Genomic DNA, 18,674 nt, shown 5'->3' with positions numbered 1-18,674 from the left:
CAACAAGAGGGCAAAGTTGCTGTGGATGTCAGGGTGGCTACAGTATCACGGGGGACATTGAGCAGCATAAGAATCATACAGGCAGATACCAATTATCCATAAACAGACTGGGGGTCTCTGCTAGAGAAGAGGCCTGGTTTATGGTTTCACATTCTCTCTGATCTCATCCGAGTGGCCCCTTCACCCATTTTAGGCCCTGCTTAATTTAGCTTTGTGAAGGCCATGTGTTGGCTGTGGGAGGTAAATGTACATGTGCGTGTTTCTCATTTCAATAGACAGCCTCTGTAGGAGAAAACATTGTTATGTGGTTTCTGGTGCAATGACGTTACAATGCCTTGCCAAGTTACATGGTCTGGTTTCAATATAATTGCAGGGATATAATGACTGGCAAATGTTACTAGACACCACCGTCTTGATTGTTCAATTATATTTCAACAAAGAGTAGGCATTTCAATAAATATGCTAAACGTAATGATGAAGCGATTTGATCAACAATAGGCTACATCTGTTTCCTCAATGGGAAAATATGTTGCCTGCTTGCATCTCTGCTCAGTTTGTTTTGAATAGAGAAATACCACTGTGATCATTCCACAGACCACGCCACATAACTCAATGTATCCCAGCTGTGGTGTGGAGGTGGAGAGAGGGTCTGGGCGTATCAGGGTGGGACCAGAACGATCCCCTCAGACCTCATCTGGCTAACTAGACTGCTTCCCGTCCAGCTCTCAGTTAGAACACCTGCTAGTCTATGGTGGTCAGGAGAAAAACCTACCCTTTCACTAACCTCTGCACCCAGTAACCCAATCTGCTATCTGACTGCTCGATTTGTACACTTTTATGTAACAGTCTGACTAGGGTTGCAAAGGCAGGACATATTACTGGAAACTTTCGAAGTTTACCTGTAAACTACCAGAATGTTGGTATCTTTCTAGGATTTTATGTAATCAATCACAAAACATCTAGTGGCCCTTTTTTACAGGTGTCTGTAATTATCTTTGGCCCTCTGTGTGGCCTTATCACATGTAAAATATATGAAATAACTAATTATGATGATTTTTAAAAAATGTATTGACAAAGCTGTAAAATATTATCCTAAATATCAACTTAGTGAATACCGTTGGTGTTTAACATGAGGTTTTTAGCATTAAATACTCTTTATATATATATTTTTTACACACCTTTATTTATTTTAATATGCCAGTATGTATTTGATGTCAATGTTTTGGCATCAAACTGGTGGCAGTTTTGAAAAAAGTCAATAGTTGGAAGAGAACCATATGGTCTTTCTACTAGAAACTCATGGACAAAATGGACACAGGTATAAAAAATGTATACTACTGTAGACAGTGCCTTGCGAAAGTATTCGGCCCCCTTGAACTTTGCGACCTTTTGCCACATTTCAGGCTTCAAACATAAAGATATAAAACTGTATTTTTTTGTGAAGAATCAACAACAAGTGGGACACAATCATGAAGTGGAACGACATTTATTGGATATTTAAAACTTTTTTAACAAATCAAAAACTGAAAAATTGGGCGTGCAAAATTATTCAGCCCCTTTACTCTCAGTACAGCAAACTCTCTCCAGAAGTTCAGCGAGGATCTCTGAATGATCCAATGTTGACCTAAATGACTAATGATGATAAATACAATCCACCTGTGTGTAATCAAGTCTCCGTATAAATGCACCTGCACTGTGATAGAGTGGTCTCGGAGGTCCGTTAAAAGCGCAGAGAGCATCATGAAGAACAAGAAACACACCAGGCAGGTCCGAGATACTGTTGTGAAGAAGTTTAAAGCCGGATTGGGATACAAAAAGATTTCCCAAGCTTTAAACATCCCAAGGAGCACTGTGCAAGCGATAATATTGAAATGGAAGGAGTATCAGACCACTGCAAATCTACCAAGACCTGGCCGTCCCTCTAAACTTTCAGCTCATACAAGGAGAAGACTGATCAGAGATGCAGCCAAGAGGCCCATGATCACTCTGGATGAACTGCAGAGATCTACAGCTGAGGTGGGAGACTCTGTCCATAGGACAACAATCAGTCGTATATTGCACAAATCTGGCCTTTATGGAAGAGTGGCAAGAAGAAAGCCATTTCTTAAAGATATCCATAAAAAGTGTTGTTTAAAGTTTGCCACAAGCCACCTGGGAGACACACCAAACATGTGGAAGAAGGTGCTCTGGTCAGATGAAACCAAAATTGAACTTTTTGGCAACTATGCAAAACGTTATGTTTGGCGTAAAAGCAACACAGCTCATCACCCTGAACACACCATCCCCACTGTCAAACATGGTGGTGGCAGCATCATGGTTTGGGCCTGCTTTTCTTCAGCAGGGACAGGGAAGATGGTTAAAATTGATGGGAAGATGGATGGAGCCAAATACAGGACCATTCTGGAAGAAAACCTGATGGAGTCTGCAAAAGACCTGAGACTGGGACGGAGATTTGTGTTCCAACAAGACAATGATCCAAAACATAAAGCAAAATCTACAATGGAATGGTTCAAAAATAAACATATCCAGGTGTTAGAATGGCCAAGTCAAAGTCCAGACCTGTACCCAATCGAGAATTTGTGGAAAGAACTGAAAACTGCTGTTCACAAATGCTCTCCATCCAACCTCACTGAGCTCGAGCTGTTTTGCAAGGAGGAATGGGAAAAAATTTCAGTCTCTTGATGTGCAAAACTGATAGAGACATACCCCAAGCGACTTACAGCTGTAATCGCAGCAAAAGGTGGCGCTACAAAGTATTAACTTAAGGGGGCTGAATAATTTTGCACGCCCAATTTTTCAGTTTTTGATTTGTTAAAAAAGTTTGAAATATCCAATAAATGTCGTTCCACTTCATGATTGTGTCCCACTTGTTGTTGATTCTTCACAAAAAAATACAGTTTTATATCTTTATGTTTGAAGCCTGAAATGTGGCAAAAGGTCGCAAAGTTCAAGGGGGCCGAATACTTTTGCAAGGCACTGTATATATTAGTACTTAAAAAAAGTTATTCAAGTATAAATGACCAAAGTTGCGATAGATTGCAATAGATTTTCTGTTAAGTACCGAAATTACTGAAGATTTTCCAGTAACTTTGGTAAAGTACCATTAGCTTTGCAACCCTAAGTCTGACACAAGATACTAGACCTCCTCTAAAAGCCTCTCCCAAGTCTCTGGAAAGGCTTTAGGATTCTAAGGACCAGTTCCGCATATAACATGGACACTCCCTCTTGATCTCTCCAAAGACAACGATCATTACACTTCTCGCATGACTGGGCCACAGCTCAGAGCCTCAGACACACACCAACAGTGGTGGGCTCATGATTATTTACAATAGATGATGTACTTTAGCTGGGAAACACTTTGGGATTTTCATCTTATGAAGGTTGGATCATTGTCTTGGAAAAGCTCTGTTGCCCCTGAAGAAGATAGAAACACCTGCTACATGGTCAAGGGAGTTTCTATGAAAGATGTGTTTTGTTCCAAGCATACCTTTAAAGTTATGGCAAAATGGCTTAAGGACAACAAAGTCAAGATATTGGAGTGGCCATCACAAAGCCCTGACCTCATTCCCATAGAAAATGTTTGGACAGAACTGAAAATGAGTGTGCGAGCAAGGAGGCCTACAAACCAGTCAGGAAGAATGGGACAGAATTCCCCCAACTTATTGTGGGAAGCTTTTGGAAGGCTACCCGAAACGTTTGACCCAAGTTAAACAATTTAAAGGCAATGCTACCAAATACTAGTTAAGTGTATGTAAACATCTGACCCACTGGGAATGTGATGAAATAAATAAAAGCTGAAATAAATAATTCCTTCTACTATTATTCTGACATTTCAGCTTTTTTAAAATAAAGAGGTGATGCAATTAGTGGTTTTAGGCTGGGTTTCTGTACAGCACTTTGTGACATCAGCTGATGTATGAAGGGCTTTATAAATACATTTGATTGATTGATTGATCCTACCTGACCTAAGACATGGAATTTTTACTAGGATTAAATGTCAGGAAATGTGAAAAACTGAGTTTAAATGTAATTGGCTCAGGTGCATGTAAACTTCCGACTTCAACTGTATGAGATGCAGGGCCTGATGTTGGGTCAATAGAAAACCAGGTCTGGGGCTGACCTGACCTAAAAACATTTTTCCAGCACCTTTACGGCCTCTGAATAAAGCCCTTGTGTTATGTCATACTATGGTTGAATGAGTTGATCTCCACACTTAAAACAGCACTGCAGGGCAGGTTACTTATCAAGGCATGATAACAAGCCCTAAGGAAAGCATGACAGGTAATTTATTGGTCGTTTGAAATGAAAAAAAAAGAGAAGAGCAGCCGAGGGTCTGCAATGTGGGAAAGTAGCATTAGCAGGGCTAGCACGGCCATGATTCATGGTTACTGTTATGTCTGAGCAACAAGAGAGCACCCTGAGGGTGTAAACAGCAAGCCTGCCTAACGGTCTACTGCTGAGTGCTGACATTCTGCTGAGGTAGGTCTAACACTGGGCACTAAATAAATACACATCCCATCTCTAAAATAAATGGCTCGTTTCAGATGTAGTTTATTGCATTGGGATATCCCAGTGGAGGTAGAGTACATTCTTATATTTCAGAGTTGAACATTTCTCTTCACTAAACAGCCAACCTAAACAACTCTTCTAAGCCAGTGGCCAAGACGCCTTTTAAGTATCCTAAAGTATTTCAGTATGAATTATCTTGTATACAAAATGTCTCTGTAATAGGTCCATGGATAACGTTATTTGGCAGAGCATCTGAGCAATTTAACTACAGATAGGCAAAAGCTCAATTTCCTATGTTTACGTCAGTTTTTATTTTTTAACGTTCAACAAATTGCGTGGAGATGTTTAGACTCTCCTAGACCAGACTATCTTTGTGATGTCTGAGGGACAGCTTTCTGTTGGCCATCAGGAGATAACACTGTCCTGTAAGCCACCCCCAGGATGACTGTCCAAACAACACACATCATTCTCAATGGTCCCCCAGGACAGGCAGGCACAGTTTACCAAACTAGCCTATTACAGTAAGAATCTAAGAGATCACAAATACCTAAAAGGAATGGCAAACTGGACATCCATTTGCAGCTGGACCAATAGAGGGTTGTTGTAGCATCCAATCCTGTGAATTTTTGGTATCCTACATCTGGCACATTTTTCACATGTTTCTATTGAACATTTTATTAGGTGTGTTAGTTCTGTGTGACAGCGTTGGTTAGCTTTAATGATATCTTCATCTGGCATCCACTGAACAACAAACACATACTGACTTTTTAGGAATGCCCCAAAATGGAGATTAGGACAAAAGTGTGTATTGTTTAGTTGGGATGAGCTGCCTGTCAGTAACCAACCAAGATGTTATGAGTCTGTTCAGTTCAGAAGCTAAGTCCCTACCATGCATCCAAAGGATGAGATTAACATCAAGCCACAGTACACTCTTAGAAAAAAGGGTGCTATCTGGAACCTAAAACGGTTCTTTGGCTGTCCCCAAAGGACAACCAGTTGAATAACCCTTTTGGGTTCCATGTAAATCCCTTTCCACAGAAGGTTCTACATGGAACCCAAAAGAGTTGTACCTGGAACCAAAAAGGGTTCTACCTGGAACCAAAAACTCACTGAGCACACAATGGTTGAATCAATGTTGTTTCCACGTCATTTCCATAAAATGACATTTAACCAATGTGAAATAGACGTTGAATTGACATCTGTGCCCAGTGGGAGGGGTTATTCAGGACAGCTGAATAACCCTTTTGGAACCCTTTCTTCTAAGAGTGTAGTGCTATTTAGAAGGCAACTCCGTCAATAAAATATATGAATAGATTAAGACAAGCACAGTGTTGGTCATTATACAGTCCCTGTGATAGTGAGCATTTAGTCTTACAGAGACGGAAAACAATGCAAACTAACACAGCCAACTGTGAAGACAAACCCAGCCAGTTTCCTCCTTTGTGTCCTCAATCAGCTGTGGTTTTTGGGCTTTGCGCCCAGATTTAGACTGCTTACTGTAAATGTACTGGTGCGGTGTTGCAGAAATGAGATTCATATCTGTGATCTAAATAAATCAATGTCACTGTAACATTGTTTAATTGAATTGTTTAATTTACAGGCCAGTTAATAGAAGGGTCTCACTGCCGGATCTCTACAGATACTCTATCAGGATCTGTCTTGGTTTATAATCCCCTTTGGGTTTCATAAATGGTTGCCCTGAGTGTAGCAGACTGACTGCTGCACATTGACATGCTAATTCAGGTAAATGTCCATAAATGTCTTTTTTGACATTGGCTCTTTAAAAACTGTGCTTGTGTCCATAATCATGGAACTAAACTGATAAGCAAGCTATGTACAGTGAGTATACAAAACATTAAGAACACCTGCTCTTTCCATGACATTGACGTTCCAGGTGAATCCAGGTGAAAGCTATAAATCCTTATTGATGTCACTTGTTAAATCCACTTCGATCAGTGTAGATGAAGGGGAGGAGACGGGTTAAAGATGGACTTTAAGCCTTGAGACCATTGAGACATGGATTGTGTATGTGTACCACTCAGAGGGTGAATGGGCAAGACAAAAGATTTAAGTTCCTGTGAACAGGGTATGCTATTAGGTGCCAGGCACACCGGTTTGTATCAAGAACTGCAACACTGCTGCTTTTTTCCCGCTCAACAGTTTCCCGTGTGTATCAAGAATGGTCCACCACCCAAAGGACATCCTGCCAACTTGACACAACTATGGGAAGCATTGGCGTCAACATGGGCCAGCATCTCTGTGGAATGCTTTTGACACATTGTAGAGTTCATGCCCTGACTGAGGCTGTTCTGACGATAAAATGAGGTTGGGATGCAACTCAATATTAAGAAGGTAATTAATTTCTAATGTTTGGTATACCCAGTGTAATTAAACAGAGGGCAGAATTGAAAGATAACCTCTCCTTGATAACACCTGAACAAAGTCATGATACATGTTCCCTGAAGTAAATGGACCGGGCACCCACAAAATGCTGAAGGCAAATATCCTGCATTACACGGCAGAATTTACAGACAGGCATTCAATTACATACCAGTAGATCTATTCTGAGCGAATGTCTCAACATCTTGATTCACCACCTCAGATCAGAACGTGCTAACGCCCTCCATGATAACATACCAAATTACAGTGAGAGAAAATAAACACAGGCCTAATCTGTGTGGATCTACTGTCAACCATCACTGAGCCACTGAGAAGCAGACGTTATATTTAGTTGTTTCACAAGCTCTGCAAATGGGGTATGTACTGCATGCAAATACTAATTATGATGCCTTGTCTAGCAGAATGGCTTGAAGTTGGTGGCAGACCAGTAGTCTGGCATTAGTAGTGAGCTTAAAAACATTTAATTACAAGTAGGGGGTCAGTTTCATCATCTTTACTCATCCTCCTACCTGTAATTATGTCACAGCTGAACATAGTTTTATTCAAACCGGCAGTTTTCCCTCCCTCACATGATCACAGATATAACCTAGTCCATAGAGAGCCTGAATTTTATGGTGTTCCATGAGTGGCCTCAATGTTTAAGAACTTACTGAGGTAACCAGGCAAGACAGTACATACTTTTTAACGCTAAAGAAAGAACTCTTGTTTTCAGGTTGTGGTTCAAAGGAAACATGATGGTCACTTCAGTTCCTAAATCTACCTCTCCAATGTACTCTCGTCCTGAGCTATAAAGATAATAAACATATAGCCATCCCCTCTCCAGAGCCCGAGTAGCACTTGAAACAGCAAAACATTAATTCAGTCATTTTTTCCCGAAGGGATCCTTTGTGTAATTCTATGTCCTGGACTCTAAGAGGAGACGCAGGGCAACAGATTCTGTGAGTGTTTTGGGAAATCACTGGGAAATTGCGAATGAACAGTAACCTGAAACCCTCACCTTGAGTCAAAGCATTTTGCTGTGTCGCTAGCTATGTGTGCAAACAGGAAGCCCTACATGTGTGTTTGTAATGACAGAGATTATGGGGCCAATGTAGACATTTGAAGGATGTACATTTAAAAATATATATTTTTTAAATGATTTCCAATATGATGAAAATCCTATCAAAAAAGAAAATACAAAAAATGACACACATATGAAATTGAATGAAATACAGTCAAATTAAGCCATGTTGAGCAGCAGTTACAGTACCATGTCTCCTACAGTGTGTTGGTCATCCAGTTAAGCAGGGATGTACAGAGTCCAGTCAAGAGGATAATCCTTAGACAGATGGGTCTCACAAGGTGACAAACTGACCACAGTATTCTCCAATGTATCCACATTGTCTCTCATTGCTTACTGAGGAGGACAATACTTATAGAAGCAGGAAAATGTGAATAAAATATATCTATCTTTTTTTTTTAATCTTGGAGCTCCCGAGTGTTCTTCTGCTGCTGCTAATAACTCTCCCTGTCTGCTTTCTCTCTTCTGGTGTTATGTTTGTCTGCCCACAGTTTGAGAGGGGGCAGCATGACACAAGCAACTCATGCAAGCATGTAAGAGCGAGGGAGAGACAGAAAGAGAGAGAGGGAGTTAGAGGGGAGGTGAGAAGCTTTCCCTCTCAGAAGGAAATCCCTTCAAGATTATTTCTTACTTTTCTCTGGGGTTACGCTCAACCTCCGTCTCACCTCTCCCTCCCTCTTTCTTTATCGCTCCCCATCCCCTTCTCTCTTCCTCTTCCTCTCTCACACATGCACCTTTCCCACTTTCCCATTCCTTTGGCTTCCATTCCACATTCCTGTCCTCTTCTGTCCGGCAAATGAACTAAATATGCCTGTTATTATGGCACTGTGAGCAGAGAGAAGATGGTGGATATAGATACAGAGAATTCCATTCAGGAGGACTAGCTGTGCTTTCTTCAATATCGGTAATTCCATTCTGACCAGATAACTTGACCTCACATTTGTATTTGTATTTTATTAGGGATCCAACCATTATCTTCTGCCAAGGCAGCAAATACTCTTCCTGGGGACCAAACACATTAAGACACGTATATTACACACTGTCACACCACCACAACACAAAATGTATGATACCACTATACAACAATAGTACATTGTATGTGTGTGTAGAGTGCGTGTGCTAGCGCCCATGTGTGTATGTGTGTGTCTATGCCTGTGTGTGTGTCTCTTCACAGTCCCCGTTGTTCCATAAGGTGTTTTTTTATCTGTTTAAAGAAATAATCTGACTCCACTGCTGCATCAGTTACCTGATGTGGAATATAGTTCCATGTAGTCATGGCTCTATGTAGTACTGTGCACCTCCCATGGTCTGTTCTGGACATGGGGATTGTAAAAAGACCTCTGGTGGCATGTCTTGTGGGAGTGTCTGAGCTGTGTGCTAGTAGTTTAAACAGACACCTCGGTGCATTCAGCTTGTCAACACCTCTAACAAAAACAAGTAGTGACGAAGTCAATCTCTCCTCTTTTTCTCCCCAGTTTTGTGGTTTCCAATTGGTAATTACAGTCTTGTCTCATCGCTGCAAGTCCCGTACAGACCCGGGAGAGGCGAAGGTCGAGAGCCGTGCGTCCTCCGAAACACAACCCAACCAAGCCGCACTGCTTCTTGACACAATGCCCACTTAACCCGGAAGCCAGTGTGTCGGAGAAAACATCATACAGCTGGCGACTGTGTACTGTGTCCAGTCCGCCACAGGAGTCGCTATTGCGCGATGGGACAAGGACATCCCTGCCGGCCATACCCTCCCTTAACCAGGACGACACTGGGCCAATAGTACACCGCCCCATGGATCTCCCGGTCGCGGCCAGCTGTGACAGAGCCTGGACTCGAACCCAGAATCTCTAGTGGCACAGACCACTGTGCCACTCGGGAGGCCCTCTCCTCCACTTTGAGCCATGAGAGATTGACATGCATATCATTAATGTTAGCTCTCCATGTACATTTAAGGGCCAGCCGCGCTGCCCTGTTCTGAGCCTATTGCTTTTTCCTAAGTCCCTCTTTATGGCACCTGACCACATGACTGAACAGTAGTCCAGGTGCGACAAAACTAGGGGCTGTAGGACCTGCCTTGTTGACAGTGTTTTTAAAAAAGTAGAGTAGCGCTTTATTAAGGACAGACTTCTCCCCATTTTAGCTACTGTTGTATCAACATGTTTTGACCATGACAGTTACAATCCAGGGTTGCTCCATGCAGTTTAGTCTCTTCAACTTGCTAAATTTCCACATTATTCATTACAAGATTTAGTGGAGGTTTAGAGTTTATTGAATGATTTATCCCAAATGCAATGCCTTTAGTTTTTGAAATATTTAAGATGAACTTATTCCTTGCCACCCATTCTGAAACTAACTGCAGCTCTTTGTTGAGTGTTGCAGTAATTTCAGTCGTTGTCGTAGCTGACATGTCCTTTCCTTGAGTCATCAAATTAAGGGGCCTAAATAGCTGCCCTGGGGAATTCCTGATTCTACCTGGATGTTGGAGAGGCTTCCAAGAACACCCTATCTGTTCTGTTAGACTGGCAACTCTTTCTTGACAACATAGCAGGGGGTGTAAAGCCAAAACACATATGTGTTTCCTGCAGCAGACTATGATCAATAATGTCAAAAACTGTCCCCACAATCTTTTCATCATCAATATCTCTCAGCCAATCATCAGTCATTTGTGTAAGTGCTGTGCTTGTTGATTGTCCTTCCCTTATAGTGCACTGAAAGTCTGTTGTCAATTTGTTTACTGTAAAATAGCATTGTATCTCGTCAAACACAATTTTTTCCAAAAGTTTACTACGGGTTGGTAACAGGCTGATTGGTCTGCTATTTCAGCCAGTAAAGGGGGCTTTACTATTATTTATTTTTTTTAATTTTCTTTATTGTACCTTTATTTAACAAGTCAGTTATGAACAAATGTTTTATTTACAATGACGGCCTACCCCGGCCAAACCCTAACGACACAGGGCCAATTGTGTGCCGCTCTATGGAACTCCCAATCACAGGCCGGTTGTGATGCAGCCTGGAATCGAACCAGCGTCTGTAGTGACACCTCTACCACTGAGATGCAGTGCCTTAGACCACTGCACCACTCTGGAGCAAAAACTGTCCTTAAGTAGCGGAATTACTTTTGCTTCCCTTCCGGCCTGAGGGCACACACTTTCTAGTTGGCTAAATTGAAGACATGGCAAGTAGGAGTGGCAATATCAACCACTATTATCCTCATTACTTTTGCTTCCCTCCAGACCTGGCACATTAACTAATGGACAATATCTGAACAGGATTTCCTATCACAGCTGTGAGAGATAGACACCAATAGAAACTATTCTATTTTCATCACTAAAATACAATGAAAGACCATGTCTGATAGCCTAAGGAATTTGCTGTTATTGATCCACTGCTAACGGACTGGGGATCCATACAGGTGATGAACACTTGCAGGTCTAGACAAAGACCAAAATGATACATGGCATCTACAGTATGTGGACTTGGACAGTCGCTGTTGCCCTCCCAGCTACCCTACTATCTCGGTATAAAGATCTGTGTGCAAACACACTCTCCCATGGACCAGCTCTTAGATATCTCTATTTGCAGAGCACACAGAGACAGATATCTCAAATGTATGCCCATACATCCTGTACTTAATATCAGTGTGTTGAGAGATAAATAGTAGTTCTTTGAAGAAACATATTAACTAGATAACCATCTAAAACTACAGCCTGACAGACGCTCCCTCCCTCAGCCCCTTCTTAGTGTGCACTGACTGGACCATTTTTCCCGGCCTTAAATTGGAATGTTTGTTGTGTGGATAGATCTTGTTTAGACTACCAGGCGCATTATCGGGCCAATCCGTTACACAGTCAGTCACAATATGTACCAAGACCCCAGACAGGAAGCCACACTAGGGAGGAGAAGAGATAAGATAGGAGAGAAAAGTAGAGAAGAGAAGAGAGAAGAGGGGAGAGAAAATGAGAGAAGAGAAGAGAGAAGATAGGAGAGAAAAGAAGACATATCAGGGCATTTCCTTGCCCTAACTGTGGTCTGACAGGTGGAGCTGTTCAAAGAGACAGCGGTGTGTGATGAAAAGCCTTAAAACGCACAGCCACTGAGAGTAACTGTTCTTAAAAAAGTATATCTGTTCCGTTTGGCTGAGTAAGCAAACCTGGGAGGGGAGAGTGAAGGCTCATACTAACCCTGACCATTGGAGAGAGGACCCCAACCAGCACATTCCTCTACACAGATTACATTCAAAGGACAAGACGTATGTGTGTGTATGTGGTTACAGTATATGTAAGAGATGGATATATCTACACTGCCCTACCATGCAAAAAGGAAGTAACTGCTCATTTGTTAAAAAATGAGTTAATATCATTTTTGCAACATTAAATACATCCTTAATCATGTGGACAAGTATCCTGCCTCCATTGTACTGTTTTTGAGAAAATGGGGGTCATGTTAGCAGTAACTGCATAAAGTTACTGTGAAACCAAGGTAAATAAAAGCCATTTTTCTCAGTTCCACGCTATGAGCAGTTACTGCCTTTTTGCTTGGTAGGGCAATACATGCTTCCCAGTTTGCAGGTTCATTCCACAGGTCTTGTCTTACGATAGCATTTCAACTCAATAAAGGATTCAGCTTCTCCCTTGTGGACAACATGTAAGTGTTTACCAGGGCCTGGTAAACCATTCTTCCACAAAAATGAAATGAGACGTTATTAAATGTACTTGCAAGCACAAAGCATATAGTAATTCTCCATTATCCCATCAAACAACCCACAGACTGGCCAAGGGGCAATGAAGTCAATTGACCCTCAGAGAGAGCATCCTAATTTATAGTGAGGATGAGCATGTGATGATTATACTCCCATATGGTTGCATTTCACCTAGCAACCTTGTGACGGTCACCAGCCAATGTGTCCTATCTACACAAGGCTTTCCTGTTGTCTGTAATATGCGTGTAATAAGTACATGTTAGTCACTTTCCCTTGGCCTTCTTTGCTTAGTTGCTCATACTGGAGGGCAGTGCATTGCTCTGACTGTAACACATAACCCTGGGGAAGTGAGGATGAAAAGTACACTGCTGCATGGTCCTCTGTCCTTGTTAGACTCTCTCCCTACATCATCTTCTGCTAGGCCCCTGGCCAACACGAAAAATGTCATGCCACATCTCTGGCATATGGACTTACCAGAGTTAGCATGTTATGGCCAGGGGAGTTGTCCCTGGCTTTATGCATTAGTTGGCCAAGGCTTGGTCGACCTTGTATCATTGACCTGATAGCCCACGGGTGACCACAGTTCCCATGTGACGCAAAAGTAGAGTCAACAGTCACAGACAGTCCACAAAAAGAACACTGTCAGTAGTCTGCAGGTCTCTGCAACAGTAGCTTCAGTGGCTGTGGAATGGACTGTTTTCAGTTGCAGTGTTGTTAATGCTGGTCCTATGGAAACAAACTGACCTCGCACCTCCTCACTATTTTTGACTTGAAAATCCATTGAATGAATGTAAGAACCAAACACTTATCTAAAGCAACTAACACCTCACCTCATTATCATTCTATAAAGCAGTTAACATAGGAGACAAAATTCCTTGAATAAGCAATCAGTGTCTAAATAATTACAACGGAGGCCTAATAAGGAAACTCAAAGCACTTAAACATGAACACTTGTTTCACTATGACAGATATGATGAGTGAGAAAAATAGACTCAATGGGAGAGGTCTATTTTAGCAGTCATCTAACAGGCTGTGTGAGCCTCTGACCCGACATCCTAGGCTGAACCCTGACCCTGTCATCGTAAATCACCCTCCTGTTTGTATTTGTTTCAAACAGTCTGGCTTTAAAAGCAGCTGCATCCCTTTTTTTAAGATCTCACATAGCTGTGCGTGAACTTCCTTTTTTTCTGAGGCATCAAGAGTAAACCGCCCGGGGAAAAAAACTCAAGAGACCACAAAATAACTCTAGATGACAATAAATTACAAAACTGATGAGTAGGAATGTAACGATAGTGAGTTACAAGAAAGTTTAGATGTGGTCAGTACTGAGGTAAAGGGAGGCATTAGGCAATTTTCACTCACAACATCCAGCTGAAATGCCTAATATAACGTCCCTTTATCTAAGCAGGGGTTACTGGTGGATGAAGACTCCATGTTGCATTAGAGGACAATTCACCTCAGGGTAACCTTGAGTCGTCAGTGTCTGTCCTTCAGGCTAATTCACACGGAGCCTTGTCTTTGACTCATACATGTCCTCCAGAGTATCTCTAAAGATGCCCTCTCTACTAATCACCCATAGACAAGCCAATCTCATTTTAACTGGAGAATCTGTTGGTGATAAGCCATCACTTTGACCCCAACCCACCTCATACCCTGAAACTAAATCTAATATGACCCTTTTCATGGATAATATAGACTGCCAAGCCTACTGGTGGTCTCTTCCCCGCGCACATTCAGTCTGGCTCTCCCAGCATGTTCTCCCTGGAGCCTGCCAGGGACAAGTCTACTCCCTGACTCACACAGGCCCCTCCACTCCTCCTTTCCACCGCAGCTCCCCCATAGCTGTTCTCCTCCTTTTCTAATAGAACGATTGGACTGACAGTGTGCAGCTGCTTAAACAACACAACGGCTGAATGTCTTGCTGCTGCTGGGATGCACTCCTTGGGTCCTTATTTATAACCTGCTGCACAGGGGCAGTCCTAGTGGAGAGATACAGACAGCAACAGCTGGCAAGGAACAGAGAAAGTGGTATAGTGGGATATTGGGAAACACTGGAGGGAAGGAAGATATAGAAAGAAAATGGAAAGGAAGAATTGAATCATCATATTTCAACTCACTAATTGTCTCATACCTGAAAAGTTCTGGTGTTAGTTGTAATGGATTATAGGGAAATTGTAGCTCCCTCTACTGGGCTTCTGATGAATATAAGACCTAGTATTACTCAATATTCTGGTGGGGGATAGCAAGAGATTCATTTATACATTATTTATGTAAATAATGATTAAAAAGGATCTAGTGACCAACAAATGATGTGAATAGTATAGTGTTAAATACCAATGCCAGAGGGTCCCCACTGGGCACACACTGGTTGAATCAAGGTTGTCATTTCAATGGAATTACGTTAAACCAACGTGGAATAGACGTTGACGTTGAGCACCAACATGTTAAGTTCATAGGAGCATGTCAAATTGGGTGTCAAATGAAAGCTAAGAGTCTATATTTTTTTTTAGATATTAAGGCATATATAGATTTCTAAACCATTTTCTGTAAAGAAAATGTGGAATAGCAAAGGCTTTGATTTCCGGTCAAACAGATGGAAAGGATTCAACAACATCTATCAGAAAAGTCTTAAAAGGTAGAAATACATCAAAACACAACAATGCTGAAGTAAAGACCCCTGCCAACTAATATCAATGCATATTTAGTTGTTGGGAAATGATTTGCCTTCTGTAAGTTTAAGCAACATTACCTTGGGCCTTGAAATTCTGTTATCAAAACCCTACATATCTTTAAGATAATTAAGGGAGGATAATGAAAGTTCACAGAAGTAACAAGTATAGGTAGACCTATCAATTAGTTATAGTGTTTTTACTGATATAAAGTTTGTTTATGAATTATTAAGTGATTAAAACGAACAGAATTTCTGAAAAATCGGTAACGGAATTTCTGCAATTGAATTGACTACAGTGGGAAATCATAGTAGTCACAAACCACAGCTGGGTCCACACATTTGGACAGCACAGTACAGTACAGTAAAGAAAAGTACAGTAGACAGTAGAGCACACTGTAATGTATTGTACTGCACTCTACAGTACTGAACTACACTATACTGTTACATGCTGTGCTGTGCTGTGCTGTGCTCTAGTTTTCTGTACTTTGATGTTCAAACATGTGAAACATAGATGTCTATGATTGGTTCAGATAATTAAATAGTGTTTGTTCATTTATACAGTAATCATTATTAAACATGTCCTAACCTGAAATTTTAACTCACAACCTCTTTATTAATGGCATTCAGATCTTCCTGCTAACTGTCTGTTTCAGTTATCAGTTAATTACTATTCTCTCATCATAAATTTGATTGACTTATTTCAGTAATTTGGGGGGCTTCTGTATAGTTGTCTTATGCTGGTGGGGCATATTACTGTTTTAATGTTATTCCTTAATCACTATGATCAATAAAATAGTTTTTCTTGAGTGCACTTCTAACAGAGCTGAGTTTTCCTTAGTGTAAAGTGTAGCAATAGTGGCATAGCAGGAAGATTGGAATTCTGTGAACCAAGAGGTTGTGAGGTCAAATCTCAGGTGAGGACATGTTGAATACTAATTACTGTATGCATGCACAATGTAATCATGTTTGTGAGATATGTTAATTTAAAAGATTGTATGTTAAAAGCACTGTGTAACTTGTTCTAATGCCTTTTTTTCTGTGTAAAATAATAATTTGTAATTGAATGAACATATGAAACAAATTGAGCAAACGTGTCATTTTTTATTGACTGCATTTTGTCCTAGATTTTCTCATGTTGGAGCTAAATTTGGGCCAACTAAAAATATTAAATTAAGGTAACACTTTGACCAAACAGTTGAGTAAACAAACAAAAAAAGCAGTGGAACCAGTTACTTAATAATAGTTAGTTGCAACATCTAGACTTTTTTACAGTGCATAAGGAAAAGTGTGTGGGCAATGGTCAACATGTATTTACCAATTCATGACAGTCATATTTCTCCCAGTTAAAATCACACCTGACCAAGACACATGGGATGGACTAACATAATATTCTATGTACTATAGCCTATTCTATAGGCCAATGTAAAGGTGATGATCATTAATATGCTTTAGTCTTGAGACATGGATGTGATGCTGAATGTGTCTAGAAAACGAAATGATGGCCATTCCTGTACCCTTTTACAAAGGAGACATGGGATTTGTAGAGTAGACAATTTGTACACGAGTCAATGTTAAACCTGAGAAAATTAAATAAGGCTCCTTGTGTTCAATGTAACTCCTTTACGTGACAAGCAAACATGCCTTTATTCGCCGCTGTGCGAATCTCAAACAGTAAACATTGAAGTCAGCAGACTCTGTCCCGAGTAGGCTATATCCTACAGCTCCTGCTTGCAACTGATCTTCATTCTCACAAAAACTTTGCCAAACAAAATTCAACCACATACAAAACCTTTTCTGGACCAGTAGCCTGCAATAGGTTTGAGTAATTTAGTCCTATAATAGCACATTAGCACAGTATTTATAAACCCTACACTGATATATGATTTTATTGACCTGACTAACGTTTTGAATGAATGCATGATCAATTCTGAAGAAAATTGTGTGAGCAAAATGTCAAGAGTGAAACACTTACCAGCCCTTAACGTGTCTATGTCGCTCTTCATTTCATATTCATCAAGTTCCATGAGCGGTCGACAGACGAATAATCAATCCCAGAGGCTTGATTTGGAAGATAACCTTGCTGCAACCTAATCGACAGGTAGACAAATCTCTGTTGCTGCTCAGTAGGCTACAGACCCGAAGTAGCCCTGTGTGCCTCCATCTGCGCCGCGGGAATGCTTGCAGTCACAGCAGCAAGTGTGAAAGGTCATCGAGGCTCTTCAATTATGACTGACTGACAGGCCCTGTTGTTCAGGTCACGATTGGTGCCCACCCGTCTGGTGCCATGGTGTCTCCAACGTCTTTTTCGAGGTGCATGGAACGGTTTTGTGAGATCATCATCGTACTAGAGCTGATCTGTTGAAACGTACAGCTGTTGAATGTGACTTGTGTCCTTCTGCTGAATTTACAGCTTTTCAAATATAACTGAAAATGCTTATAGTCATGGCAACGTGCATAGCATGAGTGAGTCTAAGTTATTAATGGAACAGGATATGAGTGTGGGAATTGAGTGGTTCAGAATGTTGCAGTTTTTTCTTCAAAAAGAGTATGTTTCTGAACACAGGTCACTCCATTCCAAACAAGGGCATTCTGTTCTGTCTCTCCCCTAAATAAACAATGCACTGCCAAACATGGATCGGTTAGTATTCCAAATTAACTATACATTATCTCTCTTCTCTTGAAGCTCTCCCTTCCTTTGCCTGGCTTTATTGGTTCAGTTTGTATTGGTCTACAATGTTCTAAAATATGATTAAGGACAATGACAGATTATCTCAGATCCGTGAAGGATCCCAAAAATGACTTTTTTTTTCTGTAGATCAGCATGTCCAAAGCTTAAGCAAACATGATTTGTTGATTTCATCATTTCTATTGCCTTTGTGTATTATTTTAAGTTACATGCAGCATAGTTTCCCCTCATGTACAGTATGATGATGCTTCACATTCCAACACTGTTTATATCAGTCAAGCCTTTCTCGTGGGAACAAAAACATTTGATTAGAGATAACATTTTCCCATAACATAGGTTAGTCATCAACATACAGTAACTGAGGGAGAACTATTACGCTGGCCCGGGTTGAATCGGCCAATGGCCCGTCACGTCATAGGGAGATAGCGGGGAGGGAAGAGCACCCTTCTCAAATCAAACAGTCATCTGCGCCGCTCGGTCATGTTGTCAACAGGGCAACATGGTTGATCGTCCAGAAACATAAAACATATCTTTTCCATAAAATAAAGGTTTGAATTTACTAACTACTTTTCATTGGGAAGGCAGATAAAGTGTTTTTTATCAAAAGCAATCACTTTTGCATGCAAACCGTTTTTACCTGCAGAACACACCTGCTCAT

General features: G+C 41.0%; 1 protein-coding gene across 3 annotated transcripts in view; it reads right to left on the bottom strand.

The window, feature by feature from the left end:
* Window positions 1-17,579, bottom strand: part of si:dkey-65j6.2 (uncharacterized protein KIAA1755) — a 33,389-nt gene extending 15,810 nt beyond the window's left edge. The window contains exon 1 of one of the 3 annotated variants that reach the window (XM_036947156.1): window positions 17,303-17,579. Coding sequence is in view for 2 of the 3 variants with exons in the window: in XM_036947155.1 (XP_036803050.1) it covers window positions 8,159-8,161 (3 nt within the window). In the remaining variant the exon portion in view is untranslated. Of the gene's footprint in view, window positions 1-8,158; window positions 8,556-17,302 lie in introns of those variants that run through there. The other 2 variants (XM_036947155.1, XM_036947153.1) reach the window with 2 other exon arrangements.
* Between the last annotated feature and the right edge of the window lie 1,095 nt (window positions 17,580-18,674).

The sequence above is a fragment of the Oncorhynchus mykiss genome, chromosome 16 (assembly GCF_013265735.2).
Source record: "Oncorhynchus mykiss isolate Arlee chromosome 16, USDA_OmykA_1.1, whole genome shotgun sequence".
In the NCBI taxonomy this organism is placed as follows: Eukaryota; Metazoa; Chordata; class Actinopteri; order Salmoniformes; family Salmonidae; genus Oncorhynchus; species Oncorhynchus mykiss.
This window is presented reverse-complemented; position numbering and strand designations above follow the sequence as displayed.